The sequence below is a fragment of the Hydractinia symbiolongicarpus genome, chromosome 13 (assembly GCF_029227915.1).
Source record: "Hydractinia symbiolongicarpus strain clone_291-10 chromosome 13, HSymV2.1, whole genome shotgun sequence".
In the NCBI taxonomy this organism is placed as follows: Eukaryota; Metazoa; Cnidaria; class Hydrozoa; order Anthoathecata; family Hydractiniidae; genus Hydractinia; species Hydractinia symbiolongicarpus.
In genome coordinates, this window is record NC_079887.1 from 14,062,406 (window position 1) to 14,083,873 (window position 21,468).

Sequence of the window (21,468 nt, forward strand, 5' to 3'; positions counted from 1 at the left end):
GAGTGGATTTAAAAATCGTGTTTTGTTTTTCATAAGCAAGTGAAAATTCTTATTGAAGAAACAAATATAAAGCTTAAACTCTGCCTTATGACTTATGAGGATAAAATGAAATTATTCTGTTTCTAGTTTCGAAAGAACAGCCATAAAACTAAATGTATAATTACATACAACCACGTTTACTGTTTGTAGTTTTTATATAAATTTTAATTATATAAGGTCTTATTAAAATACCCTACAGTTGAGAAAACAACAAAAAGGATTTACAAAGGCTGAGCAATCTGCTTAGCATATGCCTAAAAAAAATTGTGAAAATAAACCAGATTTGGCCCTCCTCGGTTTCCATAAAATTCCGGGATAATTCCAACCAATAGCACAGCGAAAAAAAGAATACAGTGTAGACACAGTCTTATCAACACAATCAAGATGTTTACTTTTTTTAAAGACTCCTCACAGAGTGGTGCGTACTCGAATCCAATGAAATTTCGCCAGAAATATTATACAAGATATATGTAAAATAATCTTATCTACTATTGACGTTCAGTCAATTAGAAATTTTTACTAGCAGATCCCAAAGGCTTGTTTCCTTTAGATTGCATTTTTTCTCAAAAGCACAAAAAGCTCAGAGGTTCTCTTTGCCAGAGCTCACGTACTTTGAATTTTTGATTAGCCTATAAAAATACAGTCGAATGAAGACTCAACACAAAATTTTAAATTTGGTGACAAAAATTTGCTTAAAAATGATATCTAGAAAAATAAGGGGAAACAAGTCATAATGGTGGAGTACAAATTGACGCGGACAAATTAATTTTCACCTAATTCTAAGCTTACCTCCAACTCACATATATAAGTTAATCTAAAAACATTCATAACATAATAATATTCAATAAAAAAAAAAAAAAAATAGGTTTTAAAAATAAGCACCGCAAAGCTAGAAATTTAACCTCAAACGAAACTTAACATCTATGGTCACTCCTCCGCTACCATCTTGGTATGGTTTTTCGTTGAAATTTATTTCGAATCTAGTCGAATTTTACTGGGTTGTTTAGGGATGTTGTATTTGTGCAAGAGAATTATGCGCCTCTTATGGTAGCTTTACCTCTTTATTCCAGCAGCCTGATTGCAGAAAGGGCAACAAATTCAACGTCTGAATTTGTCATGATTTCAATGACGAGTCCATATTGACTGAATCCGCTCCGCAAGAAAGTAGCTCTCTTCCTTCAAGTACTTTCTTAAATGCAGTTCAAGAAAAAAAAGAATACTTTTTCTTAAAAACTAAAGTTTTATGTATGTTTGTTGATTAAGTTGATCTGAAGTTAGAGGTAAGTTTTAACCTAGCAAGAAAACTCCCCTTTTTCTATGCTTAACTCTCCACCCCTACCCAAAGAGCTAGTGGAGGAATGGGGGGACGGGGTTAGCATATCGAGAGGAGGGATTCCTAGCTAGTTTTAACTAGATAGTAAATTAGAACAACTTATTAATGGTTGCAAAATGTAAAATATCTATAAATATTCCCTTTTTTCTCTTATATAAATCGCGTATTTAATTATTTATTTTTTCAATGAAAAACAAACTGGTGTGTACATAGGAAATCATGTATTCAGAATCCAAAAATGAATTTGCGTTATAAATTAAATTTCTAATATCCAACAGAATACCACTGTCCTTTAGTTTTTGTTTTCGACCGATTGACGCAAGGCAGACGACACTTTCACGGAGAACTAACGTCGATGCCTTCGCTGACCACTATCGGGTCTGTTATGATTTCTGTTGCCATGATGTCTTTCCCTGTCACGCTTGCCGTGCGAAGAATTATAACTGTTGTTAAAGCCGGTATTACCGTTAAATGAGTTATTTCCCCACTGTCCAAAGTTATTTTCCCGAGATGGTGTTAAACCACCCGGGGTCGAAAATCCGGGCGTTGAATAACCAGGCGTTGATCGAGCAGGCGTTGTACCTGGCGTCATGTTATACATTCCACCAGGCGGAAACGCTTGTTGCATAATACTTGCTGCCTCATCTTCCGTTATAAGGTTGGCGGGCGTTGATCCAGGTGTGTAGGGCGTAGTTCCCATCATCAAAGGCGTATGCCCAAATGGAGTGCGACGAGAACTGGAATGACCTGCAACAAAAAATCCATGTTCTAATTTTATATTGAAATTATATCACAACGAACTTTCAATTTGATCATACACAAAAATTAAAACTATTTTTAAAATATGCTAACAGTACTCACATAATTTTGAAAATACAAGCTTTTTTTCAAAATTCTGACCAGGCTGGTCATTATTCTTAGTTTTCTATTGTTCCACAGACCTTTAGTTTTAAATATAAAATCCCAGCCTGATGTTCTTACAAAGTCTAAGCTTATAAAAGAAAAGGCAGGTACTAGATTTATTATACGACAAAAAAATGATCAAAAAAACTTTAGTAGCAAAGATTGTGACTCAGAAATGAAAATTTCAAAAAAATATCTAACGAACTTCCCCCGCTACACTGCCCTATAGAGACGAACGTATGTTTTTTAATTGTTTTTTTTTCATTCGTTTCACCTCAAATAAAGAAAACATTAAAAAAAAATGAAAATAATAATAAAAAAAATTGCCGCCGTTTTAAGGGGGCACCTACCAGCTCCAGGTACTGGGTCACGGAAATGTTCTTTGAACCACTTGAGTAGGTTATTAGTATTGGCGTGAATTCTTCCTCTGTAACGAAAACCATCTGATGTTATAGTGATGTACTCCACGCGAGGCTTATTGCGGGGCATATAACCTAAATAAGTGAGGCAAGATATAAATTAAAAATGTTTTTAACTCGTAAAATATCCAGCCATAAGATATAACTTGTCCCCAACATGAAATCAACCTCTAAAACTAAATATTTTACTGAATTTGTTTTACCTATCATAAATTTTCCAGGGTATTGCTTCGCTGTTGAGAAAAAATACGGTATTCGACCAGGAGCTTTTCTTTTCTCCACGGCTAATATTTCCTCCAGTTTCGCTCGTGTGCCGTCTGTTTCTTTGAAGTACTTGTGACTGAGTATCTCGCGCGCATGCGTTGACAATGGGCCGATGTAACGAGTCATTATTTCGTCCAGATCTTCATATTCCTAACATGAAAACGAAAATACAATAGTAACTATCTTGAACTCAGAACACAGAAGTTCTGTTTGGAAAATGTTTTACAAAAAGAAAGAAAGATATAAGCCTAAGGGAATTAATTTTCTCGAATTTCGCCAGTATTTGTCAATTTTATGAAAAAAAGTTATCGGGAAAAAGAATTTTTAAAAGACTTCTCGCAAAAATTGATTTTCCCATGGAGGTACAAAAGAACTTCCATGAAATTTCAGTACTTCATGTTAACATATACACGAAATACCAATGTTAGCGGGCTAACAACTCCTGTTTACTATATTTAATGCCTCTGTATGTCAAGAATTTCATGTTCTTCCAAGTTTCTTCTATGTTTCACGGTTAAACTAGCTAAACAGTTCTCAAATTTAATTTCAAAAACGCAAAGAAAAAAGGTCGATTTGAAATAAAAGCATATTTCATAGAAGGCTTTAACAAATAGAATGAAAATTTTATGTCATTCAAACTAATCTTTCTTAAGTTAGTGGGGGTTAACCTAGATTGTGAGAGTGGCAATATCTGCAAACTTAAAGTTGCATGTAGCTCACCTCGTTTTCAACCCATAAAGACTTTCCAATACTAAAATCATTTTCTTTTCCCTCCTCGCGGATGTCGATGTGCTGGTATATATTCTTTGCTACTTTCCAAGTTACTGTCAAGTGATCAGTGCCCTGAAAAAAATAATAAAAAAATATACAATAATAATTACAGCACAAAAGATATAAATAAATAATACTTAATGTAAATGATATAAATAATAATAATTCAAAGAGTTAAAAGAGTCATGTTAAGGCCTGTTTTCGACTCGATATTTTTAGACTAAATATTAACAGGTTAACATTTTTCTTCTATTTAAATTTATTTTAATTCATTCAAATTCACTTTAATTTTCTCTAATTAATTTTAATTTATTCGAATTTATTTTAATTTATTCCAATTTATTTTAATTTATTCGAATTTATTCCAATTTATTTTACTTTTCATAGGTCTGGGTGGGTTAACAGAGCATGGTCAAATTGTAAAAAAAATGTCAATCATAAAGGAAAAAGTAGTTATAAAAGATCAGAAAGAACAGCCAAATGACCTGATAAATGGTAGAAACCCTACCCGAGGTCGTAACTCAAACCCGGAAAACTAAATGTGTAAAATAATGTAGCTAATGCAAAGACAATACGATGGAGAGTGTAGTGGCCATCTGCAGCTTATAAACACATGACGTGCGCCATACACAAGCAAAAACAGCGTAAACATTAGTTTTTCTACGAAAGCATCTGATCAAATAATACCTTGCTTGAAGGTCTCACAATACATTCGCCTTGCTCCATATTTTCCAACAATTTTTCAGCGTCTTTGAAAGTGACGTTCTTAAATGATGGATGAGCAATGACTCGTTTTAAGTAAGCTGAAAAAATAACGTCGGTTAACGGTAATATAAAGAACAAAATCATCATCACCAATAACAACAAACAACAAGAACAAAGACGACAGCAAAAAAAAGTCAACAAATACCGACAACAAAAACAACAACGACATAAACACATAAACAATTGGAAATACAACACACCGACGACAACGACAAATAAAAAAATAAATGCATACAAATACAAATAACAACACAACAACGTCGTCAAATAACACAACGAAAAAGTACTATACAGCGACAAAATAATGACTATAATGCCGACAAATAAAACTCAACGACAACGACAAAAAAACTCAACAACAACGACAAAAAAAAACAACGACGAAAAATAACGTATAACATAACCCCTATCTAAACATCAGTTACTGTCACAAGAGCCACAAAATAATACTCATGCATACTACTAAATGTTTATCTTACTGGTGCGTTTAGCTTGAGCTGATTTTATACTTTCTTCTTGTTTTCGATCTTTGTCAGCCGCTTCTTGATCGAAATACAAATCTCTCGCAGGACTAAAAACGAACAGTATAATTGACAACTTGGTTAGAAAAAAGAAATATTTTAGTAGGAATGACAACTGGAATAATATGAAACTAGTTCATGAGTAGCGGGGCACAACGAACAACGAATAACATGTCAGTGTATGAAGTAGAGTCAACAACAAAACTCGATTGAGCTGAAATACTATTTTGAAGGTTGTTTATAATAACTTCCATAAAATCAAAACAACTTCTTTTTTTAAAAGGAGGATTTTGCGTGAAATTAAACGAGCACTACATATCATATATATAAACACGAGATAGCAAATCATACGACTGAAAACACATCTATTTGGGAAATTAAACCTACTTACCTGAAAGTTCCCTGTTTGTCAGCAAGATCTGAAGATTTTGAGGTGAGATCCAGTTGCATTCGATCGTAGTTGATCTTCGTTACTCTTGCATGAAGAGACATCCCACTCTAAAGAAACACGAATACATTCTACAACATTAGTATCAAACGAGAAGATAGACGGACACCAGATAATAAAATCGAAGGATGGGTTACAAAACTGCTGATAATTGGCCAGCTTACCGCCAGGATTTTACAGAGCAACTACATAAAAAAATAAGAACAGGAATCAACTTTCCCCATTGAATTTTTTTTCCACTCGGATTAACCTACCCTAACTCTTTCTTCAGGTCGTTTCACCATTTTGTCGCTTATGTTTTTTGTTGCTATAAAACCGGTGATACCATTTTCAAATCGGGTACGTACACCGACAGCTTGACCGGGACAACTACCATTATCAAAATGGGTCCACACCTGGTGCAACGAGAAGAAAACAATGCATGACAACAAATACATATTCAAACTTGTAAATACTTACTTCTCTCAGTTGTCCACACCTGGTGTATTGAAAGAAAACAATGCATGACATCAAATTATTATGACATGCAAATTTAGTCCCTAAATACTTTGTTTTTTATTAAAAAAACATCTTTATAGTTTTCAGTTTAGTCAGTAAAATTTAGCAATCTCAGGTTCTGGTTTTCCTTGCGTGTTAGATTTATGTATAGTTTCATCGTAATTAATACTTAAAGAAGAACGAAAAAAAAGAACTGGGTAAAAAATAAATAGTTGTTTTCCTCGGTTTTTGACAACAGAAAAACGAGAACGGCTCTTATTTTTCTTGAAGCCTGATACATGTACTGATTTACGTAAACAGACTCGTGACTTGCGTAGATCGTGGTTGTACGTACTAGTTCTTCATCTCATAATGAGGAACAATGTCCAAGGCGACTTAGATGAAGTTTTCCAAAAGTTTTATTTTGACATAAATTTCTTGTAGGTAATAAGTAGAGCCATAAAAATATTCTACGTTAAGGATGGACATTTTAATTCACGCCCAAGTGGTTAAATCAAGATTTTATGATATAGACGACCATATTTTTTTTATGAAAAGAGCGAGTGTGTGAACAAGAAAAACATGGTCACTTTCATCATACATACCTCGCTCAGATCAGGAAATGTGTCTTGCCAGCAAAAAGGACATTTCCACAAGTTCGTCTCATCGTTTCTCGTTGGATTCGCTGAATCCAGTTCCTCTCGATTCGGTTTCTTGTATGCAAACCCCGTGACAATGCAGGTGACCAGTTTACCATAGTACAAAGTCTGAGGTGTTTCACCCGTCAACAATCGGAATCTTTCTTCGCTAGTCAAACCTTTGTAAACGCTTCTGTGGTCTTTAAACCTAGTGATGAGTTCGTCTCGTATGTCGTACAAAGTGATCTGTTTGTTTCCGTAACCTTGTCGCGCCAACTCTTCTGCAAAAGCGTCTAAATCCAAGTCCTTCAAACGATCTGGTTGTTCAAGTATTTCTTCAACAGCAGAAGATGGGTTATTTTCATCCATACCCTAAAAAATGGATTAATTAGTTAAAATAGTGTCGAATAACTTGTTACTTAATACAAGAACGCATAACAGCTACATGAGGCATACAAACGTAGCAAATAAACTAAAAAACCATGAACAAAAACAATGTTGTCGACGAGGACGATACAAGGATAACAACACATAACGACGACAACAGACAACAATGACAACAACAACAAAAGCCAAGACGACGATAACAAGAATAACAATGCATAACGACAACAATAGACAACGACGACAATAGACAACAACAACAATAGCCACGACGACGATAACAAGGACGACAATACATAACGACGACAACAGGGAACAACGACAACAACAATAAACAAAGATAAAAACGACATAAGAATAAATGACGCAACAGCTGACCTCGTCATATTCCAAAGCATCTATCGCCATTTTTCGTGGCCAGTCGTAAGTCTCCGGATGAATTCTGGTCCCATCCAGAACTTCATACTTCTCATTGGTGTCGCTATGAGCGATCTTTATGAAGCCAGCACAGTTGAGGAACACTTGAAGTCCCATTTCGCACACTGTAACAAGTTGTGAACGGTTCTCAAGTCGACAACTTTGTTGGCGTAGTATCTATCATGAAGAAAACACAAAGTAAATCAAAAAGTAAATAAATAAAAAAAGATAAATTAAAAAGAATAAGAGAATAAGGTAACAAAGTGGATTTTATTACTTTTAAAAGGTTTGCTGCCTTCCTTGGTCCCAAGCCACAAAGAAATTGTGTGACGACAGCGGTATAAGGAATGTCGAGAGCTCGATTCACATCCACGCCAACTTCGTTAACTTGATTGATAAATTCGATCTCCAATCTCTTCTTTAATATCTCTTGCGGTAGCACCTCCTGCAAAACAAAAACATGTATTTGCGCTTTAGTTTGTTAATAGTGGCTCATTTTAAACAAAACGCTCAGTACAATTCACTTCTTACGAGTTTGGCTGTTTTTTTCATTGTTTTTTTTGATTGATTTTTTTTATATTTATCAGTTCTTTCATGATTACTAAATCACTTTTTTGTTACTTTCTGAAGAGTTTTATATTACATTAGGAAGTGGGGCTGTCAAGGCTGATAAGGGGGTTGTCAAGGCGTACCAAACTACAATAACAGAAATTGTAGCAACGTGCGTAATACCTAATACCTAAAGAGATTTCCTGGAAACCTGCATTGGATGAAAACAAGCTTTCCCTGGGAACGAAGTGGCTACTGTACACTCTTACCTGCATAGGATAGAAACAAGCTTTTCCTGGAAACAAAGTGGCTATCGTATGACTTACCGGAATAGAATGGAAACAAGTTTTCCTGGTAACGAAGTGGCTAGCGTACACTCTTACCTGCATAGGATGGAAACGCAAACACAACAGTTCATCTTCAGAGTCGCACAAGTTTGAAAACTCAAGGAGAGGTTCTTGAATTCGACGGCCTAGTGAGATTGCATGACGTAAGACGTCGGCATATTCTGGAAACTCAGTCTGAAAATTAGAAGTCAAATAGACAACGGTAAATTTACGAAGGTAAGCTATTCTACCTATTTCTTGTTAGATTAGAAACTTTTCGCTACTAATGACGAAATAAAAAGGGACCTGATTGATACTGATTAATTTCAAGATTTAGAGATAAAACTAAAAACTAATAGCGTCAGTTAAGCAGGGCAAAGTTCGGAAACGACTAAAACACAACTTACTGCGCATAATAAATATTATAAACATAAAAAAGACGGAACAACTAAGTCAGAGTTTTTGTTGCAGTATTTTGTTTACCTGTGCTCTGGGCGAGTCTTGGTATATTCGTGCCACTTCAGCATCAACCAATTCAACATTGATGTGAGACATTTGCTGCTCCTGCTGCAACTCCTGCACTGCTCTGCTAACATCTTCCATTACATTCGATGCGTCTCTGCATTCTGCTGCTATGGCTATCACCTGAGGTTGATGTTTCTGAATAAACTCCTTTAATCTTTCCATGTCTTTCTCCTAGAAATAGAGAAAACAAAATGATCTGTTTATTCAATGTAAACAACCCTGGAACAATAATGCACAACACTTCTGCTTATCATTCCCTCCAAACTTTTGCATTTCGACAGCATGCTTACAACTGAATCAACAATACATATATTCGACACAAAGACAACATAAAGGAGCAGAAGGATTTAAAAAAATTGTTTTTTATACGAGTAGTTTTTAAAATATTTTAGTCCAAAAAACTATTTATAACTGGTGACGTATCGTTAAGTAATAAGTTTAACATACTACATGATAACTGACGCAGTAGTAAACGCAACTTGTTATAATTCTTCCTAGTCTTTCTGAAAATAATTTCTCTATGAATACGTAGTTAAGCAACAACAACAACAAAAACAACAACAACAACGGCAACGACAACAACAACAAAGACAACAACAACAACGGCAACGACGAAAACGACGACAATGACAAAAACAACACCAACACCTACAACAATGTCAAGTCTATTTAAATGAATTTAACATTTAGTTCTTTTAACAATCAAAAAAAAGCAGAGTTTCATACCTATCGTTGCCATTTTAGGTTTTTTATAATTTAATTTTGGAGGAGGAGGAGGGGGGGGGGGGGGGGGGGCAATTCAGTGTGTGTAAAAGCAACAATAAAATATGAGCCAAAACAAGCGATCACACACACACACACTTCTTATAAAAACTGTCACAAGTTAACAGAGGATTTCTATTCATGCAAATCTGGCTGCCTAAAAAGTTTCCTAAAATATTTCCTAGATAACTACATACCTTGTTGACTCGCTCAGATTCTTTAAAGCTATTTCTCCGAAAGAGTAGATATTTCATTCGCAAGAAGTCAACGCATTGTCCATCACTGTCAATCATAGCAAAAAAAGCAGCAGCATTTTTATCGGGAACAAACGAGCACGCCAGGACACGACACCTCGTCGATTCGTGGTCTTCATTATATTCATTCTCATTGTAGTTGTTATCTGGTTGGTATGGTGCTACAGATATCCAGTTTCGTAATTTTAATGAAATAAGCTATAAAAAGATTACCGTTGTTTAACATACTGGACAGGTAGCAGAAAATCTTAAGGATAATTTTCAACAACACAATAGATCGGGATAGAGCAAATAATTTAACAAAGTATAACTGTATAACTTCTTTGTTGATTTTGAACTTTTTGGAATTTTTTAAACTAAGCCCTGTTTTACAATGATCATGCCAACTTGGCGTTTATGTAAAATAATTTGTTGTCATTTCGTCTCTACCATTACTCCTTATTGTATTTTGATTGTCAAATGTATCAAGAATTAAAACTCGGAAGAGGTACTAAAGAAACCCAAACAAATGCGGATACCTGAATAGCAAATTCTTGAGATTCCACCAACAATTTATTTTTGAGTTCACTAGCGACCAAAGGACATAGCATTTTGTTCAGTGCCAATGACAATGCATCAGCTCTTTGCTTGTTCCACTCTTGCACGAGATGGCTAAATTCATCCTAAAAAATAGAAAAGGTTACTTGCTAACGTTTCCCTATTGATGGGAGGAGGGAACATCATTTATCACAAACAAAAGATAAGGAGAAAGAGAAAAGAAAGTAGACTTTCGATGAAAGGTCATTTATGTTAGACCCCTAATGTTACAAGCTTCTTTTCTTACCCTGTTATACAACTGTTTAATTTCATCGATGAAGGTATATCTATATGAAAAAAAAGTGAAGAAAATCCAATAAGCATAAAAATCGTAGTTACCACTAGATTTGACTGTCATTAAAACCTAAACTATATTTGCATCCAGAGAAGACATTTCTTATAGGGTCACTGTTTACAAAATTAGAGTTAACCCCCGCTAGTATAATTATACAATTACAACCATAGTTATATAGATTTTTTTCTTTTTTCCCAAATAATATGTTTATTTTCACAAGTATGAGAAAGTGGCTGTTAAATTGAAAAGTTTCCAAATACCACTCACTGTACTATTTTTATTTTTTAAACTATACTGTATTATATAGACACAAATTGTTTGGGTGCCTGTACTACAACATAAATTTCAAAGGGCTATCTAAGCCTTCTGATTTAGTGTAAACAAAAAACTAATGAGGCAAGAGTTTCAGATGCTAGTATAACATAACCACAATCAAGCTTACCCATTCGGATCTGTATTTTCTGATTCAATGCTAAGTTTTATTGTGACTAGTTGTTCTTGTTCTGCATGCCACATCTTTAAGAACTGCTCCCCATGTAAATCACGCACCGGTTTGTTTTTGAGGTACTTAAATGGGGCTGCTTGATGAAAGTCATCTATTTCCTGGAAACAAATAAAAAGATAAAAAGTATAAATCACGTTTTTAGTCAACTGTTGAACAAAATAAAGAATTTCTTTCATTTCTAATATAGAATGTTCTTCTAATAAAATTGGCACAAAAAAGTTATCTGAGAGAGAACAAAAGGACAAATGCAATTGCTACATCTCTATGTTTTCTTTTTACCAATAATTGTTGGTGCACTTGGTATTATGTTATACTGTTTTTTACTTTTAAATATGGAGGAACTTGGTATTAAATCATGCCAAGTTTGGTCTTATTGCAACAAGAAAAAACGTTAGGTGGTTAGTTATTTGGGATTGCAAAAGATATGCAATACGTTAATGAGGCTTTTTTGTTCATTTTTGTTAGAGCGATCATCACATTCATAGGACAGTGTCAGCATGTTTGTGACTTCGTATTCTACCGAAACAATGTCTACGATATTGTAGAGAGTTTACAGTTTATTATCATGATTGCTAATAATAATTACAAATCAACCACAAATTTACCTTTTTTCCTTTTTTAGTTGGTGTTATAAATATCTTTGCTCTTTCGTAAAATACTTGTCGAAAAGTCTGTTTTACTAGCGGGTTACGTGCAATTTGAATAGCAACCATGTGACGAGCACCAGACAGAACAGCTTCAGCTGATGGGAAAGCACTAAAAACAAAGTTAACTAGTGATTATCTAAACACCTACAACATCAACCTTTAAGGACTCTCAAAAGGACTTCTAAACTTCTACTTAACACAGCTATTAGAACTAACAAGGTGCTCAAAAATGTAAGCATTATACTGGTGCATCATGAAAAATAGAAAAACAACTAAAAAAGTTTTTCTAAGAAATCAGTTTTTGCAACATCATTATACTGTCAGAATAAGCAGTAATTGATAAAAATATATCAATAACATGTCTAAATAATTATTTGCAGAACAGCCTTTGTAATTAACATCAGCAGTCAGTAATTGCAAACATGGTAAAGCTTTAACTTTATGGTGGTTATGATTGACAGCTGTTAAAGATATCTTACAGTTAAAAGCTTATGACAGCAGGTTAAAGTTTATAGCTTGTGTTGGGATGAAATATCAATAATCAACACAAAAACACGCACTTGCATGTAAATTCTGCAGCTGCTTCTAAAGGCTCTTGAGGATGTTGTTCAGGCTCATGACGTTGATAGTTATCACGCATATTTTCGCCAAACTGTTCAGGAGTAAGTCCAAACCGAGAAGCCATTGGAGATAATCCTAACAAATATAAATGATGGCAAGAGTCCAAAATTTGAAAGAAAAGAGTAAAATCAATACATATAACTTAATATATAGAACATATTTGTGATAAATAAACTGTTACATGTAAATTGCCATCTAGGAAGTTGTTAGGTAGCAACTTATACATGTTTTGAATGTTCTGAATTACATTAGGAGATTAGCTAATGATGCAGAAAGTTATGCTGCAATATCAATAAAGTTTAAGAGTGAATAAAAATGTTTTCTTTGTTATACAACTAGCCAAGGTTACGGTTACGCACATTAATCTACCATTTTATTTTCCAGAAGGAAATCTCCAGTAAATTTCTCAGGTATAGGACCCTGTGAACATTCTTTAAAAAAACAACTTAGTCATTCTTTGCTACGAAGATTATATATTACCTTTTTAATATGTAACGAAATGAAAACCAAACTTACCATTATCTTTACATATTGTATATAAGTCGCGTTTCTTTGGCAGCCTCCTTTTGCGTTCCTCCACTTCTTCAACAGGTTCGTTTTCAGCCTCTGAATCAGTAACCTCTATTTCTTTGTCTTCGTACTCACTTTCTTCATCTTCTTCATTCTCCTTATTCTGGTCTTCTTTTTCAGTTGTAAAATCTATATCACCTGTTTTTTCCTTATCTGTTTCAGACGCTTTGTTAGCATCCTTATCTGTTTCCACTTCCATGGGTTCTCCAGTTTCAGGGTCTGTTTTATTGTTCTCTGTGTTTTCTTTCTTATCTTCATTATTTTCACTAACATCGGTTGGTTTTTCTTTTTTTTGTTCTTTTATTTTCTTTACTCTAATAATTTTTTTTTTTGTTTTCTTTCCCTGTCTTTTAATTCTATCATTTTTTTCCTTCCAATCTTGCATGGAAGGTATATTGTTCCCGTAATATAACTGGAAATGCAAGTAAGAATCTTTTAACTCCTCCACATTCTGTGCATTGTCAAGTCTGAAACAATATTGAAAAAGAACTAGAACTTACAAGGATAAAGCTGATGTTTAAGCTTCATAATTACTCTCCATTGCATAACATATACTTCGAAAAAATATCCTATACTTCTTTTATGAGACGTTTTGTTATAAGTTGAAATTATCATTGAATAATATAAATATTATCATGTCATGAACAAGCGAGTTTATTCTAGGCTATGTTTCCACAGCTACAGCTGTCATCGACAGGCAATGATCGTAATCATCTTTGGCTATTTATTATTTGAAGAGATAATTAGAGGATCGAAATTAACCAATCAGATCACAGCAATTAAAGTAATTAACTTTTTCACGCACCCAGATGGAAGCAATAAATTGATTAAAATCTTTCCTTTTTCTAAAAGTTCGCTTTATGTTACGTTAATTTCAATCCTCTAAGTATCTGTTCAAATAATAAATAGCCAAAGATGATTACGATCAATGCCCGTCGATGACAGCTGTAGTTGTCGAAACGTAGCCTAGAATAAACTCGCTTGTTCATGACATGATAATATTTATATCATTCAATGACGATGACTGAACAGATAAGTGGTAATATTTTTAAAATAGAAATTATCAGTTAAAAAAAAAAGTTTTAACCATCAGTTTAATTGAATAAGTACATTCTATTAATAAAATCATCATAAAAAGTGCTATATTACCGATCAATGTCTTCCTGCTCAAGAATACGAAATCCTTCCTGAAGAGGTTCGTCTGGATTATTTCTTGTCACTTCAAACTGAAACGTCTGCATGTCTTCAAATAACCGTTTCATGTTTTCCTTACGTTTCGTAAATTGGGTCCACTAAAACATAGATAACAGACTAATGTTAGGTGATATGACTTTTAAAACAAGCATGTAAACAAGTTAAAAAAACCCTCTAAAATTACCTTCTCGTCCCATTCATACACTTTCCACAGATCATCCTTTTTTAGTTCAGGCTCAACGTATTCTTTGCGGTACATAGCGATAAAGGGAACCTAAACATTTTGGAAAGTTTCTGGTAATATGTAAAATTTGCAAATGGTCATATAGAAATTGATAAAAAATATAAACAAGGTTGTACCTCAAACATGTCTTTTTTCATAAAGCTTAATGCAGCTCTTATTCTTGGTATAGCCGTTACATTTTTAGCTTCAAACCCTGTGTGATGTTTATTTGGATCAGTTGGGTCCTGTAACAAACAGAAAAGATACCTTATATATGTATTTTAGGTGTAGAGTAACAGATTTGCAAAAATGTTTTTTTCATTTAAGCTCCCTTGAACTATGAAAAAACAGAGAAGAAAAACATAATTGTTGTATTTTCAATAAAGGTATTTAAGCACCCCCATATTTGGAGTTACAAAGATATAGGAACTTTGATAAAATATAAAAATATTGGTGACTTATAATAGTAATTCTTCTTTTCATGATAAAAATTGCTTTTATGTACGTTAAATGACGACATTGACGTTGTACTATGACTGGTTAATTTGAACAACATAAAAATACCTGAAAGTTTTGCTGAGAAATTGGTGGTTGCATAAACGCCTGTTTGTAAATCCACTCTGCTTCTTCATCCAGCTCTTCTTCGCTGATAAATTGGACTGAAATACTTCGGAGTTGAAATCGCTCAGGAACATCAGTTACTTTGATTTTGTTGTCTTGTAAAGTCATGTGACCTTTTTCCAACTCAGCTGGCTCAAAAACCTAAAAAAAAAAATTAAACTAAATGAATGACAACCTAAAACCCTACACATTGTTGCATACTGTATTTTTAAAATAGTCTGTGTCAACTTCACATATGCATTCATAAAAATGACAATAACAAAGAAATCCAGTTAATTTGAAGACTTTTAAATAAGTACTACGTCTTTAGAAAATAATTGCACCTAATCAAAAAAAAAACTCACCTTAAAGATGTCTGTCTTTGATTTCTTCTTTGCCTTTCGCTCTGCCATTTTTGCAGCCAATTGCTCTTCATCTAGGTCAGAGTCGTAATCAACATCTTCATCTAATGCTTCAACATCTGCATCAAACTCGCTCAAATCAAATTCCAACCCAAATATGTCCTGAGCTTCTTGAAGTGCACTGAATACAAAAATCATTCTAATAACTGCAAATCTAATTTCCTATTTTCAGCTTATCTTTAAGAACAAAATCAATAAAAAATCTGCTAACATTATTAAGGCACACAAGCAAAAACCTTTTTAACAATACATCCCAATTTAAGAGAATTTAGCATTCTAAAAGCTATATAAATAATGTGTTATGTATTGTTTTCATATAAAGATATGAAGGTCAAAATAAAGTGTGTATGGTTAATTCAAAATGGTCTTATACCTGCAAGGAATAAATGCAAAAAAAACAAAAAAAACAAGCATGATAAACAGTTTACTGACCTATCAACATATCTTTTACTAGTATGCTTTTTCTTGACTTTTTTTCCCTTGATGGGCTCATCATCATCATTAACAATAAAGTTATCAATATTATCACCATCTTCATCTGAGCTTTCATCCACTTGCTCTACTGCAACATATTGTTGTGACTGTCTTGAAGTTGGCCGTGCAGAGCGAATAGATTTGGCATCTTCTTCATCAGCTAGGTCAAACAAATCTTGGGCAATTTGGTCGCGGTCATTACCAGGCTTCTCAACCTCGTCATCCGAATCAGAATCAAGAAGCTTGACACGACTGTGTTTTTTCTACAATTAATACAAAATTCAATATATTATCATAGTATGTAGAAGGTCCTTAGGTACCCCTTTTAAGGTCTCCCTAGTCTTTCTGTTTTAAGGTGGTTGTGTTTTATCAAATAATAATAAAAAACACAAAAATATATTTAATTATTTGGAAGAAGATTTATCATGTATTACAAAATGCTCGTATATTTTATCTTGTTGAATCACCTAGTCTCAGAGAACTAGCTGGGGTCACATTGTACAAAAATATTCTTTTCTTTACAGGGTTAGATAGTACTTAAAAATGATTCAGAGTTTGCACAAGAAAAAATACATTAAAAATGACACTTGAACAATTGAGATTGTTTTGCAAGGTGCTTCAATTTTTTTAAGACATAAAACAAATAAATCTTCATTGATACACTTTTTGTAATTTCATGGCTGAAATTTAATGTTACTTCTTAAAATTCTAACAAAAGAAATCCTCTAGTCTCATAGTTAAATTGTATATGTAATGTATATGTATATAAAATATATAAATCTATAAACAAAATAACATGCATGTTTATTTGCAAATCAAAAGTACGTGGTATTCCTTGCTGACATCACCAAAGTCTTAAAACCCTTATATGATCACGTCATTAACCTGTTTAATCAGAAACAGGTGGGTTGACCCAGTAGTAAGAAATTGTTCCCATTTTAGTCCCAGGTGGTCCCTAGTTTCTAACCATTTTTAAGTTATTAACTTTTCTTAGTTAATGAATTGACGTCAGTCTAAATGCATTAGCATCGTACCAGAACTTTTAGACAATTAACAAAAAGACATACTTTTTTCAGCTACTTTAAAAAAAATACAATGTCTCACATGCACATGTGCCAGATACCAAATTGTCATCAAATCAAACTTTAATTTTTATTTCCTTTTTGGATAAGTGGATTTTTCAGGGACCTGATCTACTAGTTAATAGTATTAGTATGAAAGAAAGATAATCAAAATCACACCTTTTTAATTGTAAGACCTGTGTTTTCCTGGATCAATTTTAAGTCATCATCGTCGATTTCCTCATCCTCATCACTTTCTGTCAGTAAGAAGATATGCATAAACAAATTTACCCGAAAATTAATTAATATTATATATAAAAGAAGCATGTTAAAGAAATTTGCAAAAACACATAGTCGGCAGAACCAGTTTAGATAAATACATTGATTTGTTAACTTCATTTTACATCAAATGCAAGGTTAAATAAATTATAAAGCTTCAAGGATTGCCCAGCAAAGATCTGACGATGCTCCAACACAGTTTGGAAAGAAATATATTATCAGTTTTTCAAAAACCAATGTTAATACAAATAAAGAAAATTGTTCTACTGATGCTACTTATGTACACATGTCACATTACGATAACATTCTAGGTAAGACTATACCTAATTTTCTTTTTCGACTAGGACCTTCCTCTTCATCACTTTCTTCATCATCATCATCTTCTTCTATGACCCTGTCATCGATAATATCATTGATCTCGTTTTCATCTAAAAGTAAAAAGTAAGATAAATAGATTGTTCTTGAATGAAACCACAAGATGTTGTTAGCATGGTGTTTTAATTAAGCAATGTTTACAATGTCTATGTGGGTCTATAAAATATTGTACCATGAATTACATCACAGGAAATCACAATCACAAAAGAAATGTGATTATTCTAAAAGGCAACAGAAGCTCTATATGTCATACAAATAAGATTTGATTATTATAGCTTGTGAATTAAAAGAAGTTACTAATGAATTCTTTTTTTTTCAGATATTCCCAATTTAAAATTTGAGATGGCAGCAAATAGCTACAAGAATTACAGACATTTTTCTTTAGGACTCTAAGGCTAAAAAATAGATAGTTTCTGCTTGAAAAAAGTTTAGAGAGTTACTTTCTTTGTTGACTAGAAAAGGTCTTGTCAATTGAGGTGAAAGTTATGTTGTATGCAGCCAGTGTAAAAAGTTTTATGTTATACGGTAGTGAAACATAGGCAGTGAAGCATGAAGATTTTGACAGTTTAGAAACGAATGATATGCGAATGGTTAGGTGGATGTGCAACGCTAATTTTAGAGATAGAAAGAGTTAAAAGATCTCAGAAACAGGCTAGATACCTGTACAATCCGTAGAATTAAAGATGTTATTTAGATAAGAAGATTGAGTTTTATTTGGACACTTGGAACGAATGGAAGAGGATAATTGGGTAAGAAAGTGTAGAGACTTAATGCTCCCTGGGGCAAAGCCCAGAGGTGGACCGAGAAAGACTTGGGAGGAGGTAATAAGGACAGACTTGACACAGAAGAATTTGAGTTTAGATCTACCAATCTAGATCAGATTGGAAGGTCATTAATATACCTGTCCAACCCATGCTAGCATGGAAAACCCACGTCAAGCCGAGAATGATGATGATGATTTCAGTTAAAATTATCTGATAATTTTTATTTTAAAAGTAATTTTGAATTTATAAATCAAATTTTGGGAATCTATATTGCAGTTAGTCAAACTTTTTGTGAAACTCAATTAATGGCTCAGTTATATCTCATTTCTCAAAATACACATTTGTTTATAACCTAACATTATTAAAATACAAAATTATTTTTCCATATTCTTTTTCTAAAAATTCTTAGTATTTTACTACTAAACACACATACCTATATTATCTCCCTCATCTTCTTCATCATCATCATCCTCATCTTTTTGTTTTGTTTCGTCTAAATCTTCACCAGATTCCTCAGCTTCACTGTCGAAAAAGTCTGACATTGCAAAATATAAATGTTTTACTAAAAAAAAAAAACAATTAAATAATATAATAGGTTCTTCATTGGCCCTTTTTACTCATGTTAGAAAGACATCAATTTTCGAACTGGTTGCAAAGCACACTGTTTTACTTACAATCTCTAGACAGCTTGAAATAATTATATATCAAATTTTAGTGTAAATAAATATTATTATATTTCCATATTTAAACAAGTTAGTCCATTTTTTAACAAACTCACTAAAAATGACGTTTCATTAGTGACCGATTTACACACCCTATGTTGAGCTAAAAATTTCTGCACAATTAAAAAAACTTTTTTTAAAGAACTACAAATTTTGTTTTGTATTGTAATTGTGTGTTTGCCAGCAAAATTAATAAAATCAAAAAAACATTTCGGCAAATTATTTATATGCATAAGCTGCATACAAATTTGTATACGGCATGTTGAACTCTACGCAGGAGAGTATAATTCAATAGAATTATACTGACCTGCCGAATAAGAGTACCGCTTTATAGAAGCATGTGTGAGAAAGAAAGCAGAATGAATTTCAACACAAAACAACATAAAATTATATTTTATAAACATAAATTACATTTTTATGTGAATACGATATTTCCTGTTTTTATATAACTAACAAAAATAGGTCAGTGATTTGTTATTTTGATAGTTAAAATTAGTATGAAAGTTTCCCTGCAGTTTATCTACATTTTAAGTAGCTACAAAACACATCTGCGTCTACCTATAACCACCGTCCATCAATTAACCAAATTCAATGGAAAACATGTTTTATGACGGTCTTTTAAACTAAACCATTCTTTCAAGCTAAAACTTTGCTTCTAATATGCTTGTAATTTGAAAATTCGCAGTGCCAGGCGCAACAACTTCCTTTATCCAACCAAGAGAGAAGCTTTAATAAAAAACATCATGCGTATTCTTTCTCCAGCTGACAAAAAACTTTCTGCGAACACTAAACATACCACACCTACACGGCTACAAAGTTTCATGTCAGTTCAGCATGAAAATGTCTTCATAAGTCAGTCATAGTTAATTTATCAGGGGGTAGATGTACAATTTTTGTCAACTTCATATTTATTTGCTGTTCAATGACTTTAATAATAAATATTCAAAAGTGATATGTTTTTTATTATTTATTGTTGCAAAAAACAATTGTACAAAGAAGTGCAGCATCATTTGTTTTTGTTTTTACTGTTCTTAATGTTTTTTCACAGGGCGCTACCCCTTAATGAAATACTCTGAACGTACTTATGTTAAAATTATGCAATGTATTTCAACATACTTACGTAAAAAGTATGAGGTCTGTCTGATGTGTTTTAATAATATATATATATATATATATATATATATATATATACCTTTATTTATATTTTTTATCCCCTAATGCAATAGAAAGTGAAAGTACGCCCAAGTGCGTTAAAATATATTTAGGTGGTATATGCTACTATTTTTATGGTGCATCAAGGCAAATTAAGGATAATTAAGCAGTTTTATACGTATTACGCCTTATCATTAATGAATATGTGCTCAACTATATAATATAATATAATGCATGTAATTACGCTCTTTACTCGCGTGAAATAAAAAAAATTAACAAAGGAATTATAAAAGTTAATTTTCTGCAGAGTAGTTAATGTCGCCGCTTAAGGCTATGCTTTAAGCATTTATAACTATTAAAAACTGTATTCCAAAAATCAATCGTTTTACATCGGCAGCTTCAACTGTATCATTAAAAACAGTTTATAACCACTTGTGGTTAAATTAAATTTTTTTTAAAAAGTTAATTAAATGCCGTGTTTTTTTCCGCCGTGTTTAAATTAAATGTGTTTTTTTCTGCCTGTGTGTAATTAAATGTGTGTTGAACATTTTATTTTAAAATTCTTAACTGTATAAAAGAACATAACATACTTGCGTAAGAAATTTTTAAATCTTATTTTTCAGATTGTCGAAAAGAGGAAAAAATGTGTAAAAATGTGAATGTTTTCATTCATTCTTTTTTGTATATAATTTAATTGTTGCCACCAGCTCTTGAGGGACCGGTTTTATATTTGATACAATATGAACACCTGTGACTTCAAATAAACCTTCTGCATTGTCATTGGTTTTTTTAAATAAATTACATTCAAGACCTTATTTCAAAATGTCAAGATGTTGTTTTGTAATTTTGTACTACGTAACAGATAGACTTTTTCGAAAATGTCTTTTTCTTGTTTTACTTTTAAAAATCTAAAAATCTAAAAACAACTTCAAACTATTCCAAACAAGCCGTCTACCAAAAGCTAGCAAACAAAACTGGAAACCTGAATATATGAAAAATGACTCCCATTTTTACCATTGTTATAGATATAGATAACATACGGAGAAAATATAACCCTGGGAACAAGGTTGGGAATAATAGCACTACATACAAAATGGCAGACCATTGCAGTAAGTGCAACGTGTGGCACGTGTCAGCGTCTCTTCGTCCACTGTTTAAATTTAATTATATGGTATTTACCTATTATAAATTAC

At 32.8% G+C, this 21,468-nt stretch overlaps 1 protein-coding gene across 1 annotated transcript; it reads right to left on the minus strand.

Moving 5' to 3' along the window:
* Positions 1-1,576: 1,576 nt before the first annotated feature.
* Positions 1,577-19,061, minus strand: LOC130623410 (transcription elongation factor SPT6-like). Its single transcript, XM_057438896.1, has 29 exons — positions 18,835-19,061; positions 17,586-17,690; positions 17,164-17,240; positions 15,881-16,185; positions 15,392-15,569; positions 14,991-15,188; positions 14,564-14,671; positions 14,388-14,477; positions 14,159-14,301; positions 12,956-13,476; positions 12,379-12,514; positions 11,777-11,927; positions 11,109-11,269; positions 10,619-10,658; positions 10,314-10,457; positions 9,739-9,993; positions 8,738-8,950; positions 8,312-8,449; positions 7,657-7,824; positions 7,341-7,556; positions 6,546-6,950; positions 5,718-5,858; positions 5,407-5,513; positions 4,974-5,065; positions 4,417-4,532; positions 3,679-3,801; positions 2,898-3,108; positions 2,626-2,769; positions 1,577-2,119 (listed from the first exon to the last, which is right to left on the minus strand). Exons 1-29 carry the CDS (start codon positions 18,941-18,943, stop codon positions 1,719-1,721), a joined length of 5,196 nt encoding a protein of 1,731 aa, XP_057294879.1. The 5' UTR covers positions 18,944-19,061; the 3' UTR covers positions 1,577-1,718.
* Positions 19,062-21,468: the final 2,407 nt, after the last annotated feature.